This window comes from Eupeodes corollae, chromosome 1, assembly GCF_945859685.1.
Source record: "Eupeodes corollae chromosome 1, idEupCoro1.1, whole genome shotgun sequence".
NCBI classification, from domain to species: Eukaryota; Metazoa; Arthropoda; class Insecta; order Diptera; family Syrphidae; genus Eupeodes; species Eupeodes corollae.
Genome location: NC_079147.1, coordinates 145,760,582 through 145,783,812, shown reverse-complemented (window position 1 = coordinate 145,783,812; position 23,231 = coordinate 145,760,582). Strand labels below are relative to the sequence as shown.

The following is a 23,231-nucleotide window of genomic DNA, read 5'->3' as shown; positions in this document are numbered from 1 at the left end:
TGATTTTTCAGATTTTAAAAATTGTGCTGGAGACTTTTTTTAAAGAGTTGGTTTACAAATGCCTTAAGGCCCAACTATAATAGGCATAAGCTAGCATATGCGCGCCTAAGTAAACTTGCGAATACAAAGAATCTCAATACGAGTAAACATAATGGAGTCTAGCTCCGATTCGTTCAACTTTTCTCAGTTTCGTTAACTTAAGCACACTTAAGCAAGAGCGATCCCAGTCGCTCGCCACATAAGTAAATTCTGACATGTACATAGATACGTGAGCAAAATTGCATTATGGCTATGCAGCAATTTCGCAAACTTAAATGAATTTTCGTTGGGTATTTGACATAAGCTTATGTTTGCTTATGCCTATTGTAGTTGGGCCTTTACTGTATGCAAGACATGTAATGTGATCCTCTTCTTCAAGATCAAAAACAGCACTTGCACACTCGGTAACCAGTGTTGCTGTTTTAGAGACTTTGTCGCTATATATAGCGGAATTTTCAAAAGATTAGCGACAGAAAATTATTTTTTGTCGCTAGATAATTCTAGCTACTTTTCTAGCGACTATTGCAAAAGATCGCTCTATCATTGATCCTGCAAAAAATTTTGGGTTTCAGGACGACAAAATGGAAACATTTTTAAATCAATGGACAAATATTAATTTTTTAAAATGGCAAGAACTTCAAGATAGCGTTAAGTTTTAGAGAGAAGTTTTACGCTATAAAAATGCAGCTGGGGTCAATACTTATGAAGAATTATTCAAACTTGCTAAAACAGTATTGTCACTTGCACATTAAAATGACAAAGTGGAACGCATTTTTAGCACAATGAATATTGTTAAAAATAAGTTGAGGAATAAAATGTTAACGAAAACTTTAAATACTATAATCATTATTCGAAATCAATTAAAAATACAAAAAAAAAGTTGTCATAATTATGAAATCCCTAAAAATGTTCAAAAAAAAAAAACAATATCAAAAATACTTCAGACATTGAAGTCAATGAAATTGATGAAGAAGCAATGGAAATATTTATATATTTATTTATTAATATTTATTTGTGATTAATTAATTTTGCATTTTTATAAAAGGTATTCTAAGTTTTTATTAAAACTGTCTTACTTTTTCTTTAGAAAATGATAAGTAGTTGAGTCCGAATTTTTTTTTTAAGTTTTTTATGTTAACTTGTTTATAAGTTTTTTTTTTTACGATGCGTAATAATTTTTTTTGTTAAAATTGAATATGTTTTTGTGATATCTGTACTTTAGCGGATTTTTAAGGCCCATCTAGCAATTTTTTTTTGGCTTGCGGCAAAACTCTCTGTAACTGATGTTTTCAACAAGTTTTCATTTGCAATATATGAAAAAATGTCTTCACTTAACAAAGGCAAATGTCGCCCTAAAAAGGGCGGATTGGTATCTATAAAAGAGAAAAAAAAGAAGGGCACGAGTACGATAACTTTGGCGACAAGATATAATAACGGTTTTTGGCAGAGGGGCTTAATACAAGCATTTTTTACTATGGGAGGGGGGGTCTATCTCCCCCCGTTTAGGTGGTAGGGGCAATTTAAAAAAATATGTACATTAAATGGAAAAAAATAATTAAAATATAACGGTAATACTAACAATTAAGTATTATACCTTTTTTTAAAGCCAACATTTTTGTCTATTAGCTTGTTTTTAAATCAAGTCAAAACTATGCATAGTTTTTGAAAAAATAGTTTTAAAGTCAAAATTTGTGCAAACAAAGAAAAAAAAGAGGGTTAAAGTGTAATTTTTAAATACTTCAAGATTAATTACCACTGTTTTTATTTCAGAATTTTTTGCTCTTATTTGTTTTTAATCAAAAACTGATAACTAGATAATTTTATGTCTTTCAGTTTTTGAGAAAAAATTTCAACAAAAATTTTTTTTAGATTTAACTACACGTTACTTTTTTTTCAGAAAGGTCTCAGCGCATTGTAATTTACAATGAAAAAAATCACTTTTTTTTTTAGTTGAATAACTTGCTGAATATTAAAATGCTTACCAATACTAGATTCTGAAATCTTTTCTTCAAAACATTTCTCAACTTTTATTTTACAAAAATTACTGGTAAACACTTGCTAACACTTAAAAGGTAAATTCGCGAGTGAAGGAATTTTAAATGCTTTGCATTACAAAGCCAAACTTACGGAAATAATAGAAAAATAGGCTTAACAATAAACGGTTTTTTCTTGACATCGAAAGACAAACAAACTTTTTTTTTGACCAACTAGCGTTGTATTAAATGGACCACTGTGCACCGGCCCAAAATCTACACCAAAGAGTAAATTCTTGAGGATGCATAATCACCTGATGAGCCTCGAGTGGGTTGGTGTCCTCTTATATACGGCAATTTTGCTTGCCATTCATCCAAAAATGCGTCTCGTCACTAAAGATGATTTTTTTAACTAAAATTTGGCTCCTCTTCCAAACTATTCGAAGCCCAGCCAGTGAAAAAATGGAGTTGTTTAGGGTCAGGAACTGTAAGCTCCTGGGACATTTAGGATTTGTACGGGTTTAGCCAAAGTCCCGACGGAAAATTGACCAAGTTGAAGTCGGCAAATGGCCGAGTTCTTGTGCACGGCGAAGAATAGACTGCCTTGGGTTCTGCTCTACACTTCTGCTACACAGAAGAGTTGACTGTGAGGGGCTACCACGTCTACCGTAAAATGGACGCAATGCGCTCAACGTTTGCGTTAACGAACACAATCATTTTAATAATAAAGTTTAATCATTTGAATGGTTTGTTCAATCGTGTAACTTGCCATGATGTTTTAGCATAAACAACTAAATAATAAACGAATGATTTGACAGATGTCACCAAAATAAAATGGCCGCCACGGGGCGCCAAAAAAACCCTATAGTTAAATAATTCTTCAAGCTCCGAAGAATTTCGCCATTCGGGTTTTATTAATCTGACAATCTTTGAAGCAGTTATACTATAAAATATCGCAAAATTAAGTTCTGGACCTAATGGCTTATTATTATTTTATGCTGAAAAATTGTGCAAAGCATTTATTATATCCGTTTTTTGTGCTGTTTAATAAATCTATAAAATGCTGTCATTTTCGAAACTTCTAGAAATACGCCTTTATCAAATCAACCCCTAAAAGATGTCGAGAAATTTTAATGATTAAACACAGTGCAAACAATAAGCATGAGAAGATAGGATTAGAAACGAGATACCGACGATGGTGCATATTGGTTTTGAGTTTTGAGTTCCTGCACACTGTATTGAGTGGGAAATATTGAGTCTGGTAAAGCTCAAAGTGAACTCAAAGAAAGTGATTCGTGTAGTGAATCACTGTACTCAACAATACGTCCGAAATCGGGCTCACCGATGAGTACTCATACAGGTTCAGGTACTACGGTTGAATTGTTTGAGGGGAGGAATTTAACTACCTATTTCTCATAGCATTATTTATAAAAAACGATTGCTATGGGGGCACGGGTCCAAATAAGAAATTATAATCGAGTTTGGTACTGAAAGCTTTGTAAATTATAGCCAGATGGGTTAAAGAAATGTATCTGTCATTGTCAAATATGTGGTCACACCTAGAACTGAAAGCTGTTTAGTATCCTCGATGCAAGTTCCACCTATGGAAAGTTGCATTGGGGAAGAAGGTGGATATGCTATTCTCAAATGAAGCTTAGAGCTTAAATCATTAATCATCTCGACATTATCTGTATTTTATATAACGCTACAGCAAATAGTCCAGCGGTGTAAGAGCGTATGATCTTGAAAACCATAGCACAGGTCCACACGTCGAAAGATGCACTAACTAAAAGTCTCCTTTAATTAATTCATCGTTTTATTGGTTGTTGGCGAAATGGAAAAAGCAAAGCCATAAATCAAATGACAGCTGTCAACTGCGAACTTCGAAAAATGTGTTGACAAATTGAAAACCAGAAAAAAACAATAACTATGTATGTATTTACAGAAATAATTAATTCTTAAGATGAAATGAAAACTGACAGCCAAAACTAGATCGAACCGTTTTTTTTTTTAATTTGAAAATCTTTCACAAAATTAACTAATTGTTTAATTTCTTAAAAACAGAAACTGATATTTCTAACCAAACTAAATAGGGAAATATAATTATTATGTCAAAAATGTTTAAAGTTTCGAAGGTTATAATTCTAAGACTTTTTAATATAATATTTTTTTCATCTTTGGATTTGACTGTAATTAGTTTACATTGTTTGAATCATTATTCTCTTTTATTTATTTTTTCTGTTTCAATAGTAGTTGCACTTAACAATTGTAACTAAATTACAAAACTTTTAAGTGCTAAGAAACATGCTTACCAGTATAGGTAACAAATTTCATTAAGTACCTACATTCATCTTCATATACACCTTTAAATCGGAAGTGGGTGCTTTCAGTCGGCTAGAACTTGGTTCAATCTATTTAAATCTGGTACACCTAGTTCAAACAAGTTCATTTTGAAGAGTTCTTCAAATAATATAATTTTATCATAAAAAGTTTATGTTACATTAATTTAAAACATCGATTTCAAGATTACAAAACAAAAATGAGCTACTTGTTTCCTCGTGTGAACGGAGACTTTTCTTTGCATGATTTTTCAAAATGGCAAACATTATTGAACACTTGTAAAAGATGACAAAAAGAAGTGAAATGTTTTGAATATTTAAGAAGGGAGATCTTAGACCCCACGATCTCAGTTTTTTGAAAACGATTGCTTACAATCTTTGTTGCTCAACCATGTTTAGCCATGGATCGAATATTAAACCAATTTTTACACAGTTGGCACAGGGTTAAAACTTGGTTTGCAAAATCGTATTGTCTTCTCCACGTGGTGCACTTTGGTTACCGAGAGGTGAACTAACGAAGAAAATTGGATCTATCACATTCAGAGCTGTAATATCTGAGCAATCTTCTCAGGAATCAGGAGCAAAAGCAGAGCAGCTTGCCGATGCCCTAGCCAAAATCAAAGCGGACGTGACAGCCCTCCAAAAAATGTGATGAGATGAACCAAGTGATAGAAAGGTATTAGGATTCGATTTCTATTATGGGAAGTCTACACTCGATGGAAAGAAGAGTTTATTCGGATGTGGTTGAAGCTTTCGGGGTGTCAGCGAAAGATTGACTTTAACAGCAAACGTAAAAAAAGTATGACTCTACCAAGGAAGAATTTTTAGAGCTCCTTGCGAAAATTTATATAACGATGTAAAGGCACTACTCTTTGGTAAATCAATATAAAGACACATAATTCACATGACATTAGGTCTGAAATCTGACCCTGGCTTATCAATTTCGTAGCGGAGGCAAACATTGTAAAGATCAGCACCATATTTTACCAACTGGATATCCAAAAGACCACATGGCCGTACTACTCCTATAATTGAAGCTGACTGAAGATCAACTTTCAGGCAAACAACAACGACGAGGAACCACTGATGAGTTGTGTCCAGAATTCCACTGGCAGCTTTGCCAACAATCTTACAGCAATGTTGCTGAAGTGGTGCTTGAATTCTCACAGTCACTACCGAGGAATTCCTGGCTCATTAAAAAATCCCAAAACGGAGGCCTGCACATAGTGGCAGCAACAAAAGGCAAGGCTTCCTGACAAGTTCTACGTTAATAAGAAAACTCATGAAAACAGCTTGCTCAGAAGAACAAAAAAGGGCCATGAGCAGCTTGAAGTCGAGGAAAACTAAAATTTGTTTTAGCAGCAATCAGGAGTATAACTTTTACAGTGGAGTAAAAAAAGCATCAGGATTCACACGCCCGCCCTGGGGCCTGCAAATACAAAGAAAGTAGTTACATAAAATGATGCTTAAAATATATAAAGATCATTTCAACCATCTACTCAATAGTGATGATCAGGAATTCCACCCACTCAACCTAAATGAGATGAAAATAACCATCACTAGGCTAAAGTTTAACAAAGCTATCAGTAATGATAATATTCAGGCGGAGCTTTACAAGTACAGCGGAGATGATTTGATAAGAAGCATATACCAACTTGTCTCCATAATTTTGTTGGGAAAATATGCCCGACAAGTGGAACTTAAGTACTTTTTTTCCGATCCATGAAAAAGGTGATCGCCTTCTCTACAGGAGTGTTGGCCTTTTAGAGATGGCATGAAACATCCTGTCAAGTGTATTATGTGACCGATTGAAGCCGTTTACTGAAAAATTGATTGACACTTCTACGTGTACCCTCAGGTTTGAAAAATCTACCATCGATCAAATCTTCTTAAGTCCAAATTCTGCAGAAGACAACTTCGGTACACATCACCTCCTTATCGAATTCCAAGCACCCTATGACAGTTTCAACAGGGACGAGATGTACCGTGCTATGTGGAGTTTTGCTATCGGGAAGCACCAAGGAAACGTTGTTATACAACCCTCATCATCCCAGGCTTGCTGTATCGTGCGGATGCATGGGACCTGTTTCAGGTAGATGAAGTCTCTTGTAGTATCTTTGAGAGGAAGGTTCTACGTACGATCTATAACCCAATTGGTGCCAACTGCCAACTGGTTGTATCTAGCGGAGACGATACAACCATAAACTGTACGAGCTGTACAGCACCTTGCAACTGGTAAAAAGAACTGCGTGTTCAACGGTTTAGATAGATATGGCACGTTAAGCTAATGTATGTAGTTCCAGCTCCAGAGGGAATAAGAAGACAGAATTCATCTTCGGTGGAGTGACCAAGTTAAGAAGATACACTACAAATTAAGAAAGCTGACGGAATCTATTACTTTTAGCCCAGGAGCACCACGCGGTGCAGATTGAGCTAAATTAAAAGTTAGTTATAGGATTCTTGTATATCCAACGAAAGCCGAACAAATTTGCAGGATCGTTAAAATGAAGTCAAAGAAGTCTTTTGGAAAAATCAGTTTCCTTATTGAACTAACATAAAACATACTAGTATACTAAAAACTTAAGACTAATTCTGATTTATTTAAAGTTGCGACTATGTACTAAAGGTGTTCGTGACTGTTCACATTAATTTGCACTTTGAGTCACATAAACTTATTATCAAAAAAAAAACCATAATTAAAATAAATTCTTATACTTTATTCAAACTTCTCATGTAATTTAACATAACAACAAAAAACCTTAATATCGGCTTAATTCCAAATTAAAGCTTCTTTTTTGTTAATAGGTACCTATAGAGCTCTCCAAAGTCGATTAAAAAAATTCTCTATCCCTAGTTTTATCCAATATTTACCCGAAATAATTAGCCAAGCTTATAATAAATTATTCACTTAGATATATAAATTTGTGATGCCTTGCACTATACGATTAGTATATGCAAATAAAAGTTCCCATATTATTTTATTTGGCCATATCGCCTGAGAAATTAAATTATTTTGTTTTATTTAGTGTTAGCAATTTCACACGATTCTACTAATCATATCAATAAACCTTCTCACACTTATCTAATCATTTGATTACAAAAATCTATACCTACTCATCACGTTATTTTTTGTATTTATTTGTGTATTAGTTGAATTTTGATCCAAATTGTATCTTGATGAAAGTCTAAAGAAGAACAAGACTTGTGTTTTGCGACATTTTTTTGAGTGGAAAAGTTCTTAAGAAAACATGGCCGTATTTGGTCTACAAAGAGTGCGCCAAAAAAAGCTAACTCTAAAGCGGCCCATAGAAACTACACATGTGTGCACATCGGTGTACTGACACCCGATGTGGCAATACATTCCGTCACCTACATCACACTAAATCGTACACACATTAGTTGTGAAAGAGATCTTAAAAAAGGAGAGATCAGAACGAGTGCGTTGAAGCTTGAAGCTTTTATTGAATAAACGTGCGACGTACCGCTAAGGGCGGATCCAGACTTTTCATCAGGGGGGGGGTCACACACTTAGATGAGTTTTTACTCACCGCTTAAAAATGTACTCTAATTTTTTGTAAAGGATGCTAACAAAAATTAAAAATTGCTTAAATGACAACTTTAGTTATCAAATTATTTAGAACACTGTTGTGCAGCAAATTATGGTCTAACTATTTAATTTGGATGACGCATACTAAAGCATTTCAAGATTCGAACAGTTGTCTAAATATGCCATATTTAGGAGCTAAAATACAATAGCTTAGATGGTTTTTGGTGCATTTCGCTCAGAAATGTAGGAAATTGTTTTGAAACGTTGCTTTTTTCTAAAAACAAAACACACTTTTCCTGTTTTCATTTCTATTAATGCGAAGAACGCTGCAAAACTTTAAAAATCCAGAAGATGAGAGAGGATCTGATATGTAAAAATATCGGGCTTTTTTTGACGTAGGTTTTTCGAATTCAATTTCCGTCTTGGTCGCAAGAACTTGATAATATCTTTCAAAAAGTCTGTTAAAAAATATTGCCTATGTTTTAAGATTTAAAAATGTACCTCCTAAATAAGTTCTTCTCAAAAATTTAAATGCCATTTTATTTGTCAAAAAATCTAGATTAACCTATTTTTTCGAAAATCATTTTAAATTTTGTAATTTATAAATATATGAACATTTTAAATTCAAATTTCGTGAAAAATGTTTTCCCTTTCGAGTTTTGCAAACAAAATTAGTATTCTATTAAAAATAAAAAAAAATACATTTCTGATCATAAAAAATCATCATCAATTTGATCATTAATAAGAGCTTGCACAGAAAGAGAAGAATTTTGACATCATTCCATTAGTTCTTGAGAAAACTTTAAAACAAAATAAAGATTTTTTTTTGAGCTGTCCCCTCTAAAGCAATACAAAAATATGTTTTTCTTGTAGAAAGAAGCCAAAATAAGAACACAAAATTTTGAGAAAGTTTTAGAAAATAAAATATGTTTGAACCAAAAAATTTGTGTGGGGACTACTGTTATTTTTTGTATTATAAAAAATTATAAAACTCCCTACACTAATCAGCTGAAAATCTTAATTTCAATCAGTAGGGGCCAGGAAAGACAGACAGACGGAAGGAGTAGAGGTACCTACTTTTTTGAATTCTCTACCGTCGTGATGTTATATTTGATTAAAAACTCTAGTTTGAAATTGTTTACTAATGCAAAACTTGCTATGTAGACATATATGTACATAGTTCCTATATGTCGCAGTAAAGATCACTTCAATAATCACTATTTATGTGTGTCAAAAAAATGTAATAATAAAATTGAAGGCTAGTTTAAGGAATTCAAAGGCAACTTAATATAAAATTGATGATCTCTTATTCAAGGTTTCTTTAGAACCTCAATATTTGCTATTTTTCTTAGAAACAAATTTTATGAAAATATTTTAAAGCATGATTAAAGCTTTTCAAGTTCTAAATTGAGCGAAAATCAAAATTTGAGTTGTTTTTGACAGCAAACTACTTTTTTTGTGAATGTCGTTAAATTACTAATAAATCTTTGAATGAAATTTTTACTTATACAACTTAACTGTATAAGGTTTTTGGCTCATATGACCCCACCTGGGTCGCCAATTGGTCAAAAGTTGATGAATTTGTGCGGTGTTTTTGGAAAAGGGCTGAATATCCGATTCATATTATGTTCCTGGTCCAATCTTCAGTCAAAAGTAGTACTTTTAGCAACAAAGTTTAAGGAAGTAAAATACAAATGATTTTTTCATATACAAAAAATAAATAATTCAAATTACAATAGGGGTCATATCCATTAACGCAATACGATTTGTTTTGAATTGAAGGGAATTCCTACGAAAAAGCAAACAAATTATCTCCCAGGGACCCCCCACCCCCTGGATCCTCCATTGCGTACCGCACTCAACAAAAATTCAACTGAATAGTAAATGTGTGCACATATCCTAATACACATGACACCCATCCAGACACCGACACGCAAAAACCAAAAACATTTGATTTTACTAGCGTAGTGCCTGACACCGAAAACGGAGGAGGCCCACAAGTGTGAACACAAGTATTTTGTTTATAGGCCGCTTAAGCAGGTGGCAAGTAAATCAAAAACTAAACTGATAAATTCAAAATTTCTTCAGCTTTAATAGGCTTAGTAAATTGAGTCAATTTTCATAAGACGGAAGACGTTCATTTGGATCTTGGGGAAAATTATGAAGGGCAGGGAATAACAAACATTTTTTTTGAGCACTTTTAATTTTATTTATTGAGACATCATATATAGGACACCATGCACGGCTACAATTCTCCAGGATAGTTCGGACAAGCGTACAGTAGATGATTTTTGTACTATAAAAATCATTTAGTTCTTTGTAAATTTCTTGGTTAATCTAAGACGGCTTCAAGAAGACATCAATATGAGAGTTCCAAGAGAGCTTAATATCTAATAATACTCCTAATTAATTAAGAGTGCACGTGATCAATCAGTTTCTTACTACGAGTGTATGACATCATTTAACACTTTTTTGTATTGAGCTCCATTCCATTTAGAGAGCACCTTCCAAAAGCTCTGTCAATATCGTCCTGGATAAAAGATAACCGCTTGGAATTGAGAAGCTATAGAAGCTGCAAATATAAGATTTTTGAGCTAAGCAGATATTCAAAAATTTCATAAATTAACACTTAAAAGAGCAGAGGACCAATATGACTACCTTGAGAAACTTCAGAAAACACATTAATAATTTTTAAAATACAGCTTTTAAAGTTAACATATTGTATACAGTCTTTTTTAAAAATGATTTCATTCAAGTTATGATCCGCTGTGGACATCCATGTCTCTATTATTTTTGCATGAGTAAAAAATTTCAGTTTTTGGACTATTTTGCTTATTAATAACAATTTGGATCATCAATTCTAAAAGATTTGTTTGTAGAATTTTGCAGACAAGTTAATGTTGTTAATAATTGATTTACAAAATAATAAAATATGTTTAGAGATTGTGTTTTTAAACAACTTTGGTATACATGACAGTTTTGCACATTTACGAAGATTTTCATAATTTAGAAAAAACGAACAGGTAAATATATAAATAATTGTAGCAGTAATATAAGACTTACAAGTTTTAACAAAAATTTACAGGATATTTTCAGGACCATCAATATATTGAAATACTTCTCCTTCAGTCAGACTTAAACAAAAAAGTTATATTTATATTGCACTGATTGTGGATTATTTGATATTTCCTTTTAGAGCTTAGTAACTTCCAAAAGAACTAAGGACTTTTTTATATTGCACCTAATATCACATAAATATACTCTACGAAATAATCTTGATTTTTTTTAATTTATTATTGGATTTTAACAAACTAATTTGACTTTTAGTATCTTAACAATTAAACTTAAGAGGAATTTCCCATAGGAAGTTATTGTACATTTCTAAAAGTTCGTAGAAATTGATTTTCAACTCAAATGTCTTTTTTTTAAAATTAAAAATATTAATATTATTTTAAACTTATTTAATCTCACATAAAATATTGTTTTCGACATTCAGTGCATTTTTGATAAAAATTTAACAGTCCGTTTTTTCAAAAAAAATAAAATCTATGTACAAAAACACTACGAACATTTGGTAAAGATGATGTTGGGTTCACGATATCACTTGAACAATAGAAGGTATTGACTTCAAATTAATTTCAGTTATCCAATTTGTATTTGTTTATATAAGAAATAAAAACTTTTAAGAAATGCTACAGATATTGAAATGAAACTATTTCATTATATGCAAAATATTGTTATTAATTTTTAATTTGTTTACAATAATTAATTTAATAAAAACCCGAAAACTTACAAACCTTTTAAGCAAGAGAAATCGACGAAAGAAATAATGTTAAGGCCAAAAAGCCGTTCAATATTTGGTGCTAGACTAGACGTCGTGGTATTGAAATTTCATGATTTTATTTGACACATATTAATTTTGGCTCACTCTTTTTAAATTACTTTTGTCAATTAAAATAAATGTCTATTTTTAAAAAAAAAGTTTTGTATTAAAATTGCCCAAACGTTTTAAATCGGATTAAAATGAGGACTGGATGGAGGTCAGTGGAATGAGTTAATATTTTGCTTATTTAAAAACTCTTTTGTATATTTTGAAACATAAATAGCAGCGTTATCCTTGAAAAACATGCATCCGTAATTTTGAAGTTGGTACCAGCACCATAAGCTGGTGTTTCTACCAAAATAAAAAAAAAGAGGCTGGGATGCGACCCACACTGATAACTTCCCATCCCGTCTGTCGATTTGTCTTGCTTAAAAGTTTGTCTATATGTATTTTTACCAAATTTGCGCACTATTTTTTGTAGATTTTATTTTTTATGAAAAAAACGAACTGTTGGATTTTTATATAAAAATTATTGAATATTGAAAACAATATTTTCTCTGAAATAAAATAAGTTTGAAGCCAATATTTTAAATTTTTGAAAAGCTATTTGAGCCGAAAATAAATTTTTACCAAGTTTTATTAGGTATTGTTTTTTTAGAGTTTTATTTTTTGTAAAAAAACTGTCAATTCGAATTTTTTAAAAATTTTACCAAATGTTGAAAACAATATTTCTTATAAGATAAAATTAGTTTGAAGCCAATATTTAAAATTTTTAAAGAGATATTTGAGTCGAAAATCAATTTTTACCAACTTTTATATATTTTTTTCAGGTTTTTATTTTTTGTAAAAAAACTGTCAATTCGATTTTTCTCAAAATTTGTCCTAATGTTGAAAAAAATTTTATCAGATGTCAAAAATAATATTCTTCGTTGTAAAAAACTGTTTTAGAGATGAAATCATATTTCAGTCGTAAAATTTTGCAGGTGACAAATTTTTTTTTTCAGTTTTATTGATTTATAAAAAAAACCGTTATATTGATTTTTTTCAAAAAATATACCTGTTTGGTATCACGTTACAATATATTATATAAAATTTAATTCAAGTGTCTAGCGTTTTTGGTTCGTAAGATATTTAAGGCTAACCAAAATTTTCACCTTTTTTTCAAACTGCTATAGTAAAAAAACCACCCACGCAATTTTCTTGAGAGCCGTTTCTGCATCTTTCTGCCTTATTATCTGTATAACAAAATTTATTTGAAGTCGATATCTCTTCTGGTTCTTGAGCTATGGACGACGAAAAAAACGTCGCGAACGTACGGACGAACGGACGTACTGACGTACGGACGTACGGACGTACAAACGTACGTACACACGCACGCACAGACATCTTTCTAAAAATCTTTTATTTCGACTCTAGGGACCTTGAAACGTCGAGAAATGTCAAAATTTTCAATTTGACAAATCGGACCCATTACAATAACTTCCTATGGGAAGTTAATATCAACGTACCTACTTCAAACTTACAAGGATTTCTATGCTGCTTATTTTCGGTTTGTTTATCATGGCGAAATTGTTGACCACCGTCTGGGCCTCCCCAATACTTTCTTATGCAAAAAAAACTATACTTCATCTATATTTTAGCGAAAGTCAATCTGTTAGTTTTTTGAAGTGATGTAAGTTTTGGTTTCGGGACGTGTTTCATATATTCAGTATTTGTATCACCTTTCAAAACTTATTGCATCCGCCTTGGTGACACGTTGAGGTTTAATATATAAACAATTTTCGCAGGGCTTATCAATTCATAAGTTTTTTACCTGAACTTCGCTTAACTTCATAATTTTAATTCAGCTTTGAGAAAATGTCTATTACAGTTTTACTTTTGGAAAGTATGCCACCGATTTGGCTTGGTGCCTTCCTCTGTTCTCGGGAATCATCATCCCGCCCTTCTTCTGATGCTGGCTTTCAGGGGGCATTATTATTATTATAAAATTATAAGGATGTGTTTTATTCTAAAAAAACATATTCTATTCAACCTATTTACGTGGTTTGAAAAGTATTTATAACTGACAAACCTTTGTTATCTGAAGATTTCCTTATTTTTCGGCCATTTTTAATAACGATTCTCAAATACAATCACTTGGCCTTATAAATTGTTCGTATAGCAATAAAGATCAATAAATTATTGTAACACTAATGTAACAAGAGAGAGAGACATTCAGTTCAACCATTATAAAATATAACATCAAGGTAGGTAGGTAGAAATGGCGATCTCAAGGCAACCTAGCCTGAGATCCAATTAGCGCTGTATTGCGCCGTTTTGATACCAAAAACTGGTTTGACCTTTGATTGAAAGCTATAGATTTATAGAGAAGCTTCATAGCGATTATGTTAGAGCCATTTTGTCGCATTGAGAAAAAAGATTAGGTCTCTAATCTTTGTCTCAGATAGCTCATCAAGCTCGTGAAAGAATGCTTTTCCAAAGTATTTCATTCTAGTGTTTGCCAAAGCAGAACATTTGCAGAGGAAATGGATTATCGTTTAACTTTCTCTTTGGTCACTACAACTACGGCAAAAGGTGTTGTAAGAGATACCAAACTTCTCTGCATGAACTCCTATAGGCCAATGTCCGGTACAAACCGCAAACAATCGCATAGAAACTCGTTTGTACGGGTTTTATTATAGGTGGGCCATATCTTCCTAGATATAATGCAGTTGGGTAAATTGCTCCACCTTCGGTTTGATTCAGTTTTGTAGATAGAAAAGATTTTACCCTTGCCTTGCCTGGCTAGCTCGTCAGCCCGTTCATTTCCCACGATACCACTATGACCCGGAACCCAGATCAGGGGAAACCGAGGTTAATATTTAGGTTTGCAAGCTCATCGCGACATTGCTGGACCAATTTAGATGACGATATGGCCGAGTTAATGCCTTTGACAGCTGCCTGACTGTCTGTAAAGAAAGCCACATTTCGGTTTTGGTTTGGGTTTTGTTTAAGTATCTTACATGCCTCCCTTATTGTCAGCAGCTCAGCCTGAAAAACGCTCGCAAAGTCAGGAAGCCTAAAGGATTTGGCTACATTTAGGGATTCAGAAAAGATCCCAGAACCAACTCCGCACTCCATCTTTGAGCCGTCAGTAAAGATGGTTGTGTCGAAACATATCAACACGATGTCATCCTCCCTATCTTCTCTGGATGGGAAAATAACCTTAAAACCCTTACTAAGGCTCAAAGTAGGAGTGCAGTAGTCAGTGTCTACCGAGATAATATCTGAGGGAATTAATTTCGTTGTGTTGCTGTGATCCTAAGGTTTTGACAACCAGCTGTTTCATTCCTTCAGCCTAATAGCGCTGCAGGAAACTATGTATTTAATAAAAAGGTCGATTGGTAGAAGATCCAAAATAACGTTTAAGGCGTCCGTTTGGCAAGTACGCATGGCCCCTTTGGTGCCCACGCAAGCTGTTCTCTGAACAGTTATATATAACATCAAGCTAAAGGTAGTTCTTTTAAGTTGTCTTCAATGAACTTTCAAATATTATTTCAGTCCTTTTAAATTAATTTACTTAAAGTTAATTTTTTTAATGAAGAAATAAAATGTTGCTTTTATTCAGTACTTAGTGGTTTATAGCCCTGAAATGCATTATTATTTGAAACTTTTGATGAAAGCCAATCATCCGCATCCAAGGCTTCACAGGAAAAAGAACTATCAGAAAAGACAATATCAAGATAATGCAAGAAATCGGTCGACAATCCATTAAATCCGGTTAACGAAACAGGTTCATCAAAATTCCTTTCAAATACAGTATTTTTGAAAATAGTGTTACATGTTCGTTCATTATCTTCATCTATTTTCAAGCTAAAATTAGTAAAGTTGAAAACTCCAAAAAGTAGACGAAATGAGTTTCCAGACAGATCAACTATTTGACTTATAGGTGAAAAATGCAATTCATACACAGAAACGCGACGGTATAAGCAGAAATTAAAAACGAAGACTTACAATGAGTATAATATTTGTTATTATACTTGTTATTATACTTGTTTACTTGTCATATCTTTAACCTAAGAAGCTTAAGTAGGGTAGATCGTTTGTCGTTTGTAATGCGTCTATTATCCTTTACCATGGCGTCAATTGTCTCTATCTTATCTGCGCAGATAAACCACTTCTCATAAAACTGCACAAAATATTCAAGCGGTGTTAAATCACACGACCTTGCAAGCTCACGACGACGACGCGAAAATTTGCGCTAACCAAAAATTTCCTTCACTAAATTGATTTTTTGGTTGGCTCTATGACCTGTAGCACCGTCTTGTTGGAACTAAAGGTCGTCCACATCAACATACTCCATTTCAGGCATGAAAGAGTCTTTGATCACTTTATTTTTGAAAAAATATGGACCAATGATTCCTACACTAAACAGTCACTGTTTGTTACTAAAATTTGGTTATTTACGTACCCATTGAATTAAAAGTGAGCTTCATCGCTGAGCTAAATTTTCTTGTGAAAATCGGGCTCGGTTACAATCTCGTTTTGGGTCCATTCATCGAACATGCGACCCGCTTAATCAGTGTTTGGCTTCGATTATTACACGAGTAACGATTTGAGTTTTGTAAGCCCGTTAACTAACATCCCCAAGCCAAATCTTCCACAATAGCGTCTTCGTTGCACACTGTTCTTACCAAAAACATCATCATAACTTAAGTCTATTCATTGGCCAAGTTCAAACAACATATTCAAGTGTCATAAACTCGAGACTCGGAACTTTGCTTCAATAACCTCTTTTTTCAGTTGATAGTGCAAAAACTACCAAAAACATATACCGCGTTTACAAGGAGAATTGAATCCGAATTGAATCAGGATTTAGCGCCGTATAGACCTGGATCGGATCGAAATAGGATTACTCGATCCGATCCCACTGAAAGAGGTGAATCGAATCGAAAATTTGTTTGTAAACCTGAATCGGGGAATCGAGTTATTGGTGTGTGAGGTCTTGCTTGTGTGCGTGCGATAAGTTTTTTCCATCTTGTTTGTTCTAAGCAAAAACACTTCATTTAAATGGAGTATTTTTGGTTCTAAGCTGAATTTAATTTGGCGCTCGTCTTTGTGTTGAGAGCATTGTTATAAAATTTGAAAGTTATTCACGTAGCAGTACGTACACAAATACAACCAAAATGTCATTTCGATTCCATTTGAATACGATTCCTCGATTCAGTGCCACCATATACCTGGATCGAAATCTCAATTCGATTCGATTCGATTCCTCGATCTCCTTTTGTAACCAGGGTAATAGTTGTCCACAAAATATTCCTCATGCAAGCTACAAGTCCTTTCCGGCTTATTAAAAAAAAAAACAAAAATATTTACAATATTTATTATTCCCTTTCCTATTTGACAAGAAACCATTTTACATAAAAAATCAACTGGAATTGTGCAGATAATAAATAAATCACAATCATAAAGTTCGGCTTTCAGTTGAATAAAAAAAATGATTAGCTGTCATTTTGACATAAGTTTACTTGAATTGATGGCTGAAGCACAAAGACGCTTTAGCTTCGGCTTCATCGAACGTTTACGAGTTCAGCCATAGAAATTCAATGCATGCTGTAACAATGGAGCTTTGACCTCACGTTTCGTTTGACAATCGTAAGAAAAAGAACGTAATGTAACGTAAAGTGACTCCAAACGGAAGCTCTAGTTAATGGCTGAAACACATACACGCTTCAGCTTCGGCTTCGTCTGCGTTACGTTAGGCCTGCTTCGAGGTTGCTTTGAATGACATTTCTATTATTTCATCCCTCCAAAGAGCAAATCTTTTGTTTGTTGACATATTTTTACAGCTGATGAGCTGTCAGACAAAGCAAATGTTCAGATAATTGAACTAGAGCTTCCGTTTGGAGTCACATTACGTTACATTACGTTCTTTTCCTTACGATTGTCAAACGAAACGTGAGGTCGAAGCTTCATTGTGATAGCATGCATTGAATTCCTATGGCTGAACTCGTAAACGTCAGGCGAAGCCGAAGCTGAAGCGTGTTTGTGATTCAGCCAAAGATTATCTGAACATTTGCTTTGTCTGACAGCTCAACAGCTGTAAAAAAAAATGTCAAAAAACAAAATATTTGCTCTTTGGAGGGATGAAATAATAGAAATGTCATTAAAAGCAACCTCGAAGCAGGCCCACCGTAACGCAGTCGAAGCCGAAGCTTAAGCGTGTTTGTGATTCAGCCATGATGGTTAGGCAGATTTTTCTTGATTGGTAGGCAATTTTTTGATAGTTGTTCAATCGGATACTAGAAACTTGCCTAACCTTCAAGTCCCTTATGTAGTGTGAACCATCCTATTATAAAATTTCAAACCAGATTTAGCATAAACCACGTGACAGCTGTCAAGTCACACGTCTTAAATACACAGTATTGCATATTATGTTATGCGAAACTGCCTCATATACTCGTAGGTAATAGATGCGTCCCGCTTGCTTTTTTTTAGATCAAATTTGGTTACCATACAAATGGTTATAGAGAGCCAACTTTAAAGGATAGACATATGTACATACTGTTGCAGACTTCTTAGACCTATTATCATAAATTATTTTAACAAAACTTTAACCTTTTACCCAGCGCACGCAGTGGAAGCTCTCAAAAGGGACAAAAATCAACGATTTTGAAACATTCTTTATTTGATGCTTCGCTTTTATTTGGCATAGCGTAATGTTGTACAGCCTCTAACCTTCCTTAATAAATGGACTATCTAGCACTCACAGAGTTTTTTAAATCAGATTAGTAGTTCCTAAGATTAGAGCGTTCAAACAAACAAACAAACAAACATACAAATCTTCAGGTTGATAATATTAGTAGATCTTAGAACACTCTTGCAAAGACAAAAGAAGGAACAATTTACTCCTAACTTCGAACAACCACATTGAAATACAAATACAAGTTCTGGAAGGGTGGCTCAAACAAATAAAAATACCAAATTCGGCCCTGGTTAGAAGTATTATTAAACGTGCTTTTAATTTTGGGAGTTTTGGCAACCAATGACTCATTTATGTCATCATCATAACGATGATGGGTTAATATAGTAAAAAGTTAAAAGAAAGCTTTTGCAGATCATAATACTCTCCATAAATCGAGTAATCTTTGTCTGCTTTACACTTGTTAGCACCGGGCTGCTGCGGTGGCGCTTCGGCTCGCGTCGAGCCTCTCAAAAACACAAACAGATACAAACATCAATATCAAAACAGCCTACTATCGAACTTGAATATAAGAAAAGTATATCTTAATTAAAAAGCTTTAGCTCGAAGAAAAGTTCTCCCACGTCGCGGTCGCGTCACGTCGTCGATCGATAAGACGTTTCATATTACATGCATTGCTGAATCTCCAAGGGATACTTTTCACCCAAGCCAACAGCAACAGCACGAGCCGATAAAAGTACCTGCGTTGGGTGAACAAATGGTTAATCGCGATCTAACGTTCGTTCGGTATTGAGGTTCTATTCGCAAAGTGAGACTCTGCCTTTGGCTGGGATTATAGCGATCGCCTTGCAATAAACTCGATATGACTCGCGACAATCGTTATAAATAACAATAATAATAACGGTTATGAGTTTTATTCACTGATAAAATACGAGTAAATACTACACACATTTTTGTGTTTTGTTCTTTAAATATTTTGTACCAAAGAAATAAATTATTTATAAGTTCATCGGATTTAATTTTTATAGATCTTTGGTTTTATTTTATTTTGCCTAAATTTTATAGTAACTTTTGTTTTTGATTGTATCTAAATAATTTAGTACAATGACTGAAAGGTTTAGTATAAGTAAAGTTAATATGAATGGTGGCAGTGCTGGTGGTGGTGAAAGTGAAAAAACAAATGGCAACCCTGTTGATGTTGTGGGGGATCTACCCTCGGAGAGGAACAGCACCAGTCCTGGAGTTGGACTTAAACGATTTAGTTTACTGCACCGAAATGTTTCCCAAAATAATGAACATGACGAAAGTAATTCAAGGAAGTTCAGTTTGGCACAGTTGACGAGGTATGTTTTTATTGTTGTAAATAATGATGGGTAAAATATTTTAGGTGATAATGGCTGTTTTTGTTTTTGAGTTTCTGGTTAATCGAATTTGTTAGAGCATTTAGTTCGGCTACGAACTAATTTAAAAATATACGCAGTATTTTAAATATTTTCAACCTAGAAATTAACTTAATTGTATTGCAGGTTATAATAATGAGTTTAAAACAAATATTTGTCGTATGTTTTGTGCAATATTGAATTTTGAACCAAAAAATATTTTTCCAAAGAAATTTGTGGTCCTGAATTGGAATCTTACCTTATAATTCCTCATTTTTAAAGTTAGGGTAATACGCAACGTAGTTCCTGACAAAATATTGTACGAATTTGTTACAAAGTACATAAATTAATTCATTCTTTTATCTTACTTAGTTTTCGAAATTTTTGATTATTTAAGAGATGACTTATAGGTCTTCGTTTGACGCACTATTTGAAGTTTCGTAAAACCTTGAATGTAATTCTGTTATGTTTTTGAACAGTTCGTTTTAATGATAATTTCATGTGGTGATTGCGAATCCGGACTTTAATTTAAGGTAAATGTGTTCAAGGTCGGATCGCCTTTTTAACATTTCTTTTTTTTATTATTTCAAAAACTTTTAACATTAAAACTGAGAATTCGAAAATGGAACTCAGTTTTCTCATAAGGGTTTATGTTAGACAGATAATGGCTTGTAACTATTTTTTTTTTTAATAAATAAGAGTAAGAAAATATACAACACCGTAATATGGAAGTAGGGGATTGTAGACTAGAAAAATCATCACGAATTTTATTTTAAAAATACTTTTCCAAAAAGCTTCATATAAGGTTTTTTTCGAATTATGAAAATTTGTACCTCAAAAACTTGACGTTATAATTTGATTTTTAGGACGGTTTTAATGTAAGGCCATTAAAAACTTTATAGAAAAAGTATAATCTACGTTCTAGCAACATAATAGTGTTTTAGAGTATAATGTGATAAACTTGAAAAGAATGTCTATTAAGGTGTGTTCACACCAAAAAAAAGTTTCTGAAATATTTTGTATTTGTTTAAAAAACATCAGATATGTTTTGCGAGTATCCAGACTAAAGAAAACATTTCAGAAATGAGTCTCTGTTTTTGAAACGGGGTTGGTTTCGATATCCCGGTTTTTATATTCCCGTTTTTTGTAATCCCCTTTCTTATAATGCCGTTTTTTATAAACCCATTTTTGATTATCCCGATTTTGCAATCAAAACTAGTTGTTTTATTTTAAAAAATCGCGCGAGTTTTCAAAATTAAACAACCAGTTTTGATTACAAAACAAAATGCAAACTTAAATCAATTAACAAAGTATACTGTTTTCAAGAATACTGCTCTCATAATTATTTTAGTTGAACTGTATATTGACGCAAAAACCCCGGATTGTAAAAAGCGGGATTCCAAAACGCTTCTTAATTTAACATTCAAACCTTTGACTTTTATTAACTTCCCATAGGAAGTTATTGTAATGGGTCCGATTTGTCAAATTAAAAATTTTGACATTTCTCGACGTTTCAAGGTCCCTAGAGTCGAAATAAAATATTTTTAGAAAGATGTCTGTGCGTGCGTGTGTACGTACGTTCGTACGTCCGTACGTCCGTACGTTCGCGACGTTTTTTTCGTCGTCCATAGCTCAAGAACCAGAAGAGATATCGATTTCAAATAAATTTTGTTATACAGATAATAAGACAGAAAGATGCAGAAAGGGCTCTCAAGAAAATTGCGTGGGTGGTTTTTTTACCATAGCAGTTTGAAAAAAAGGTGAACATTTTGGTTAACCCTAAATATCTTACGAACCAAAAACGCTAGAGACTTGAATTAAATTTTATATAATATATTGTAATGTGATACCAAACAGGTATATTTTTTGAAAAAAATCAATATAACGGTTTTTTTTCAAAATCAATAAAACTGAAAAAAAGAATTTGTCACCTCCAAAATTTTACGATTGAAATATGATTTCATCTCTAAAACAATTTTGTGCAACGAAAAATAATGTTTTTGACATCGGATAAAATTTTGAGAAAAATCGAATTGACAGTTTTTTTTATAAAAATAAAAATCTAAAAAAAAAAACATTACTCAAAGTTCGTAAAAATTGAATATCGATTCAAATATCTTTTCAAAAACTTAAAATTTAGGCTTCAAGCTTATTTTATCTTATAAGAAATATTGTTTTCAACATTTTGAAAAATGTTGAGAAAAATCAAATTGCCAGTTTTTTTACAAAAAATAAAAACCTAAAAAAAAATGTATAAAAGTGGGTAAAAATTGATTTTCGACTCGAATATCTTTTCAAAACTTTGAGATATTGGCTTTAATTTACTTTTATCTTTCAAAAAATCTTGTTGTCAACATTCAGTTAAAGTTTGAAAAAATTCGAATTGACGGTTTTTTTCGAAAAATAAAAAACCTAAAAAAAATTTATAAAAGTTGGTAAAAATTGATTTTCGACTCAAATATCTTTTCAAAAATTGTAGATATTAGCTTTAAACTACTTTTATCTTTCAAAAAATATTGTTGTCAACATTCAATAAAATTTTGAAAAAAATCGAATTGACAGTTTTTGTGCAAAAAATTAAAAAACCTAAAAAAAATTAACAAAAGTTGGTAAAAATTAATTTTCGACTCAAATATCTTTTTAAAAATTGGAAATATTGGCTTCAAACTAATTTTATATTATAAGAAATATTGTTTTCAATATTCAGTTAAATCTTGAAAAAAAATTAAATTGACAGTTTTTTTTCCAAAAAATAAAACTGTAAAAAAAACAATACTAAAGCTTGTTAAAAATTTACTTTTGACTGAAATAGCTTTTTAAAAATTAGAAATATTGCCTTCAAACTTATTTTATTTCACAGAAAATATTGTTTTCGATATTCAGTAATTTGTATATAAAAATCCAACAGTCCGTTTCTTTCATTTAGACAAATCTACAAAAAATAGTACGCAAATTTGGTAAAAATTGATACGAGTACATATAGACAAACTTTTAAGCAAGACAAATCGACAGACGGGATGGGAAGTTATCAGTGTGGGTTGCATCCCAGCCACTTTTTGTTATTTAGTTTAATACACTAACATATTTAGTAAATAAAAAACGGGATTGTCTGGATTTTTCGGAATTTTAATTGATCGGGATTTAAAAAGACGGGATTTTAATAAATCGGTATTTTAGAAGATGGGATTACATAATTTTTTTTCTGGATTTTTTAAAAGCGGGATTTTAAAAAGTGGGATTCCGATACGATCCCTTTGAAACGTTTTTTTAAATAAAGTTAAAGGGGTATTTTGACCCGATTAGGATTCTTACTTTTCTAAAAATCCTCTTTTTTAATTTCTTTTCTCAATTTAAGATATGTGAATATAGAAAGTTATAAGAAGTTTACATAAATTCTATGTTTTCTGGTACATAATAACTATTTCACTGATTTTAAGACTATCAAT

At 32.5% G+C, this 23,231-nt stretch overlaps 1 protein-coding gene across 2 annotated transcripts in view; it reads left to right on the top strand.

Annotated features, from left to right (window-relative positions):
* Nucleotides 1–23,231, top strand: part of LOC129938415 (bumetanide-sensitive sodium-(potassium)-chloride cotransporter) — a 108,120-nt gene that overhangs the window by 21,873 nt on the left and 63,016 nt on the right. Inside the window, exon 1 of one of the 2 annotated variants that reach the window (XM_056045960.1) lies at nucleotides 19,159–19,749. The exons of the other annotated variant lie outside the window; for it this stretch is intronic. Coding sequence (XP_055901935.1) covers nucleotides 19,511–19,749 — 239 coding nt within the window. The 5' untranslated portion in view covers nucleotides 19,159–19,510. Of the gene's footprint in view, nucleotides 1–19,158; nucleotides 19,750–23,231 lie in introns of those variants that run through there. 2 annotated transcript variants of the gene reach the window in all.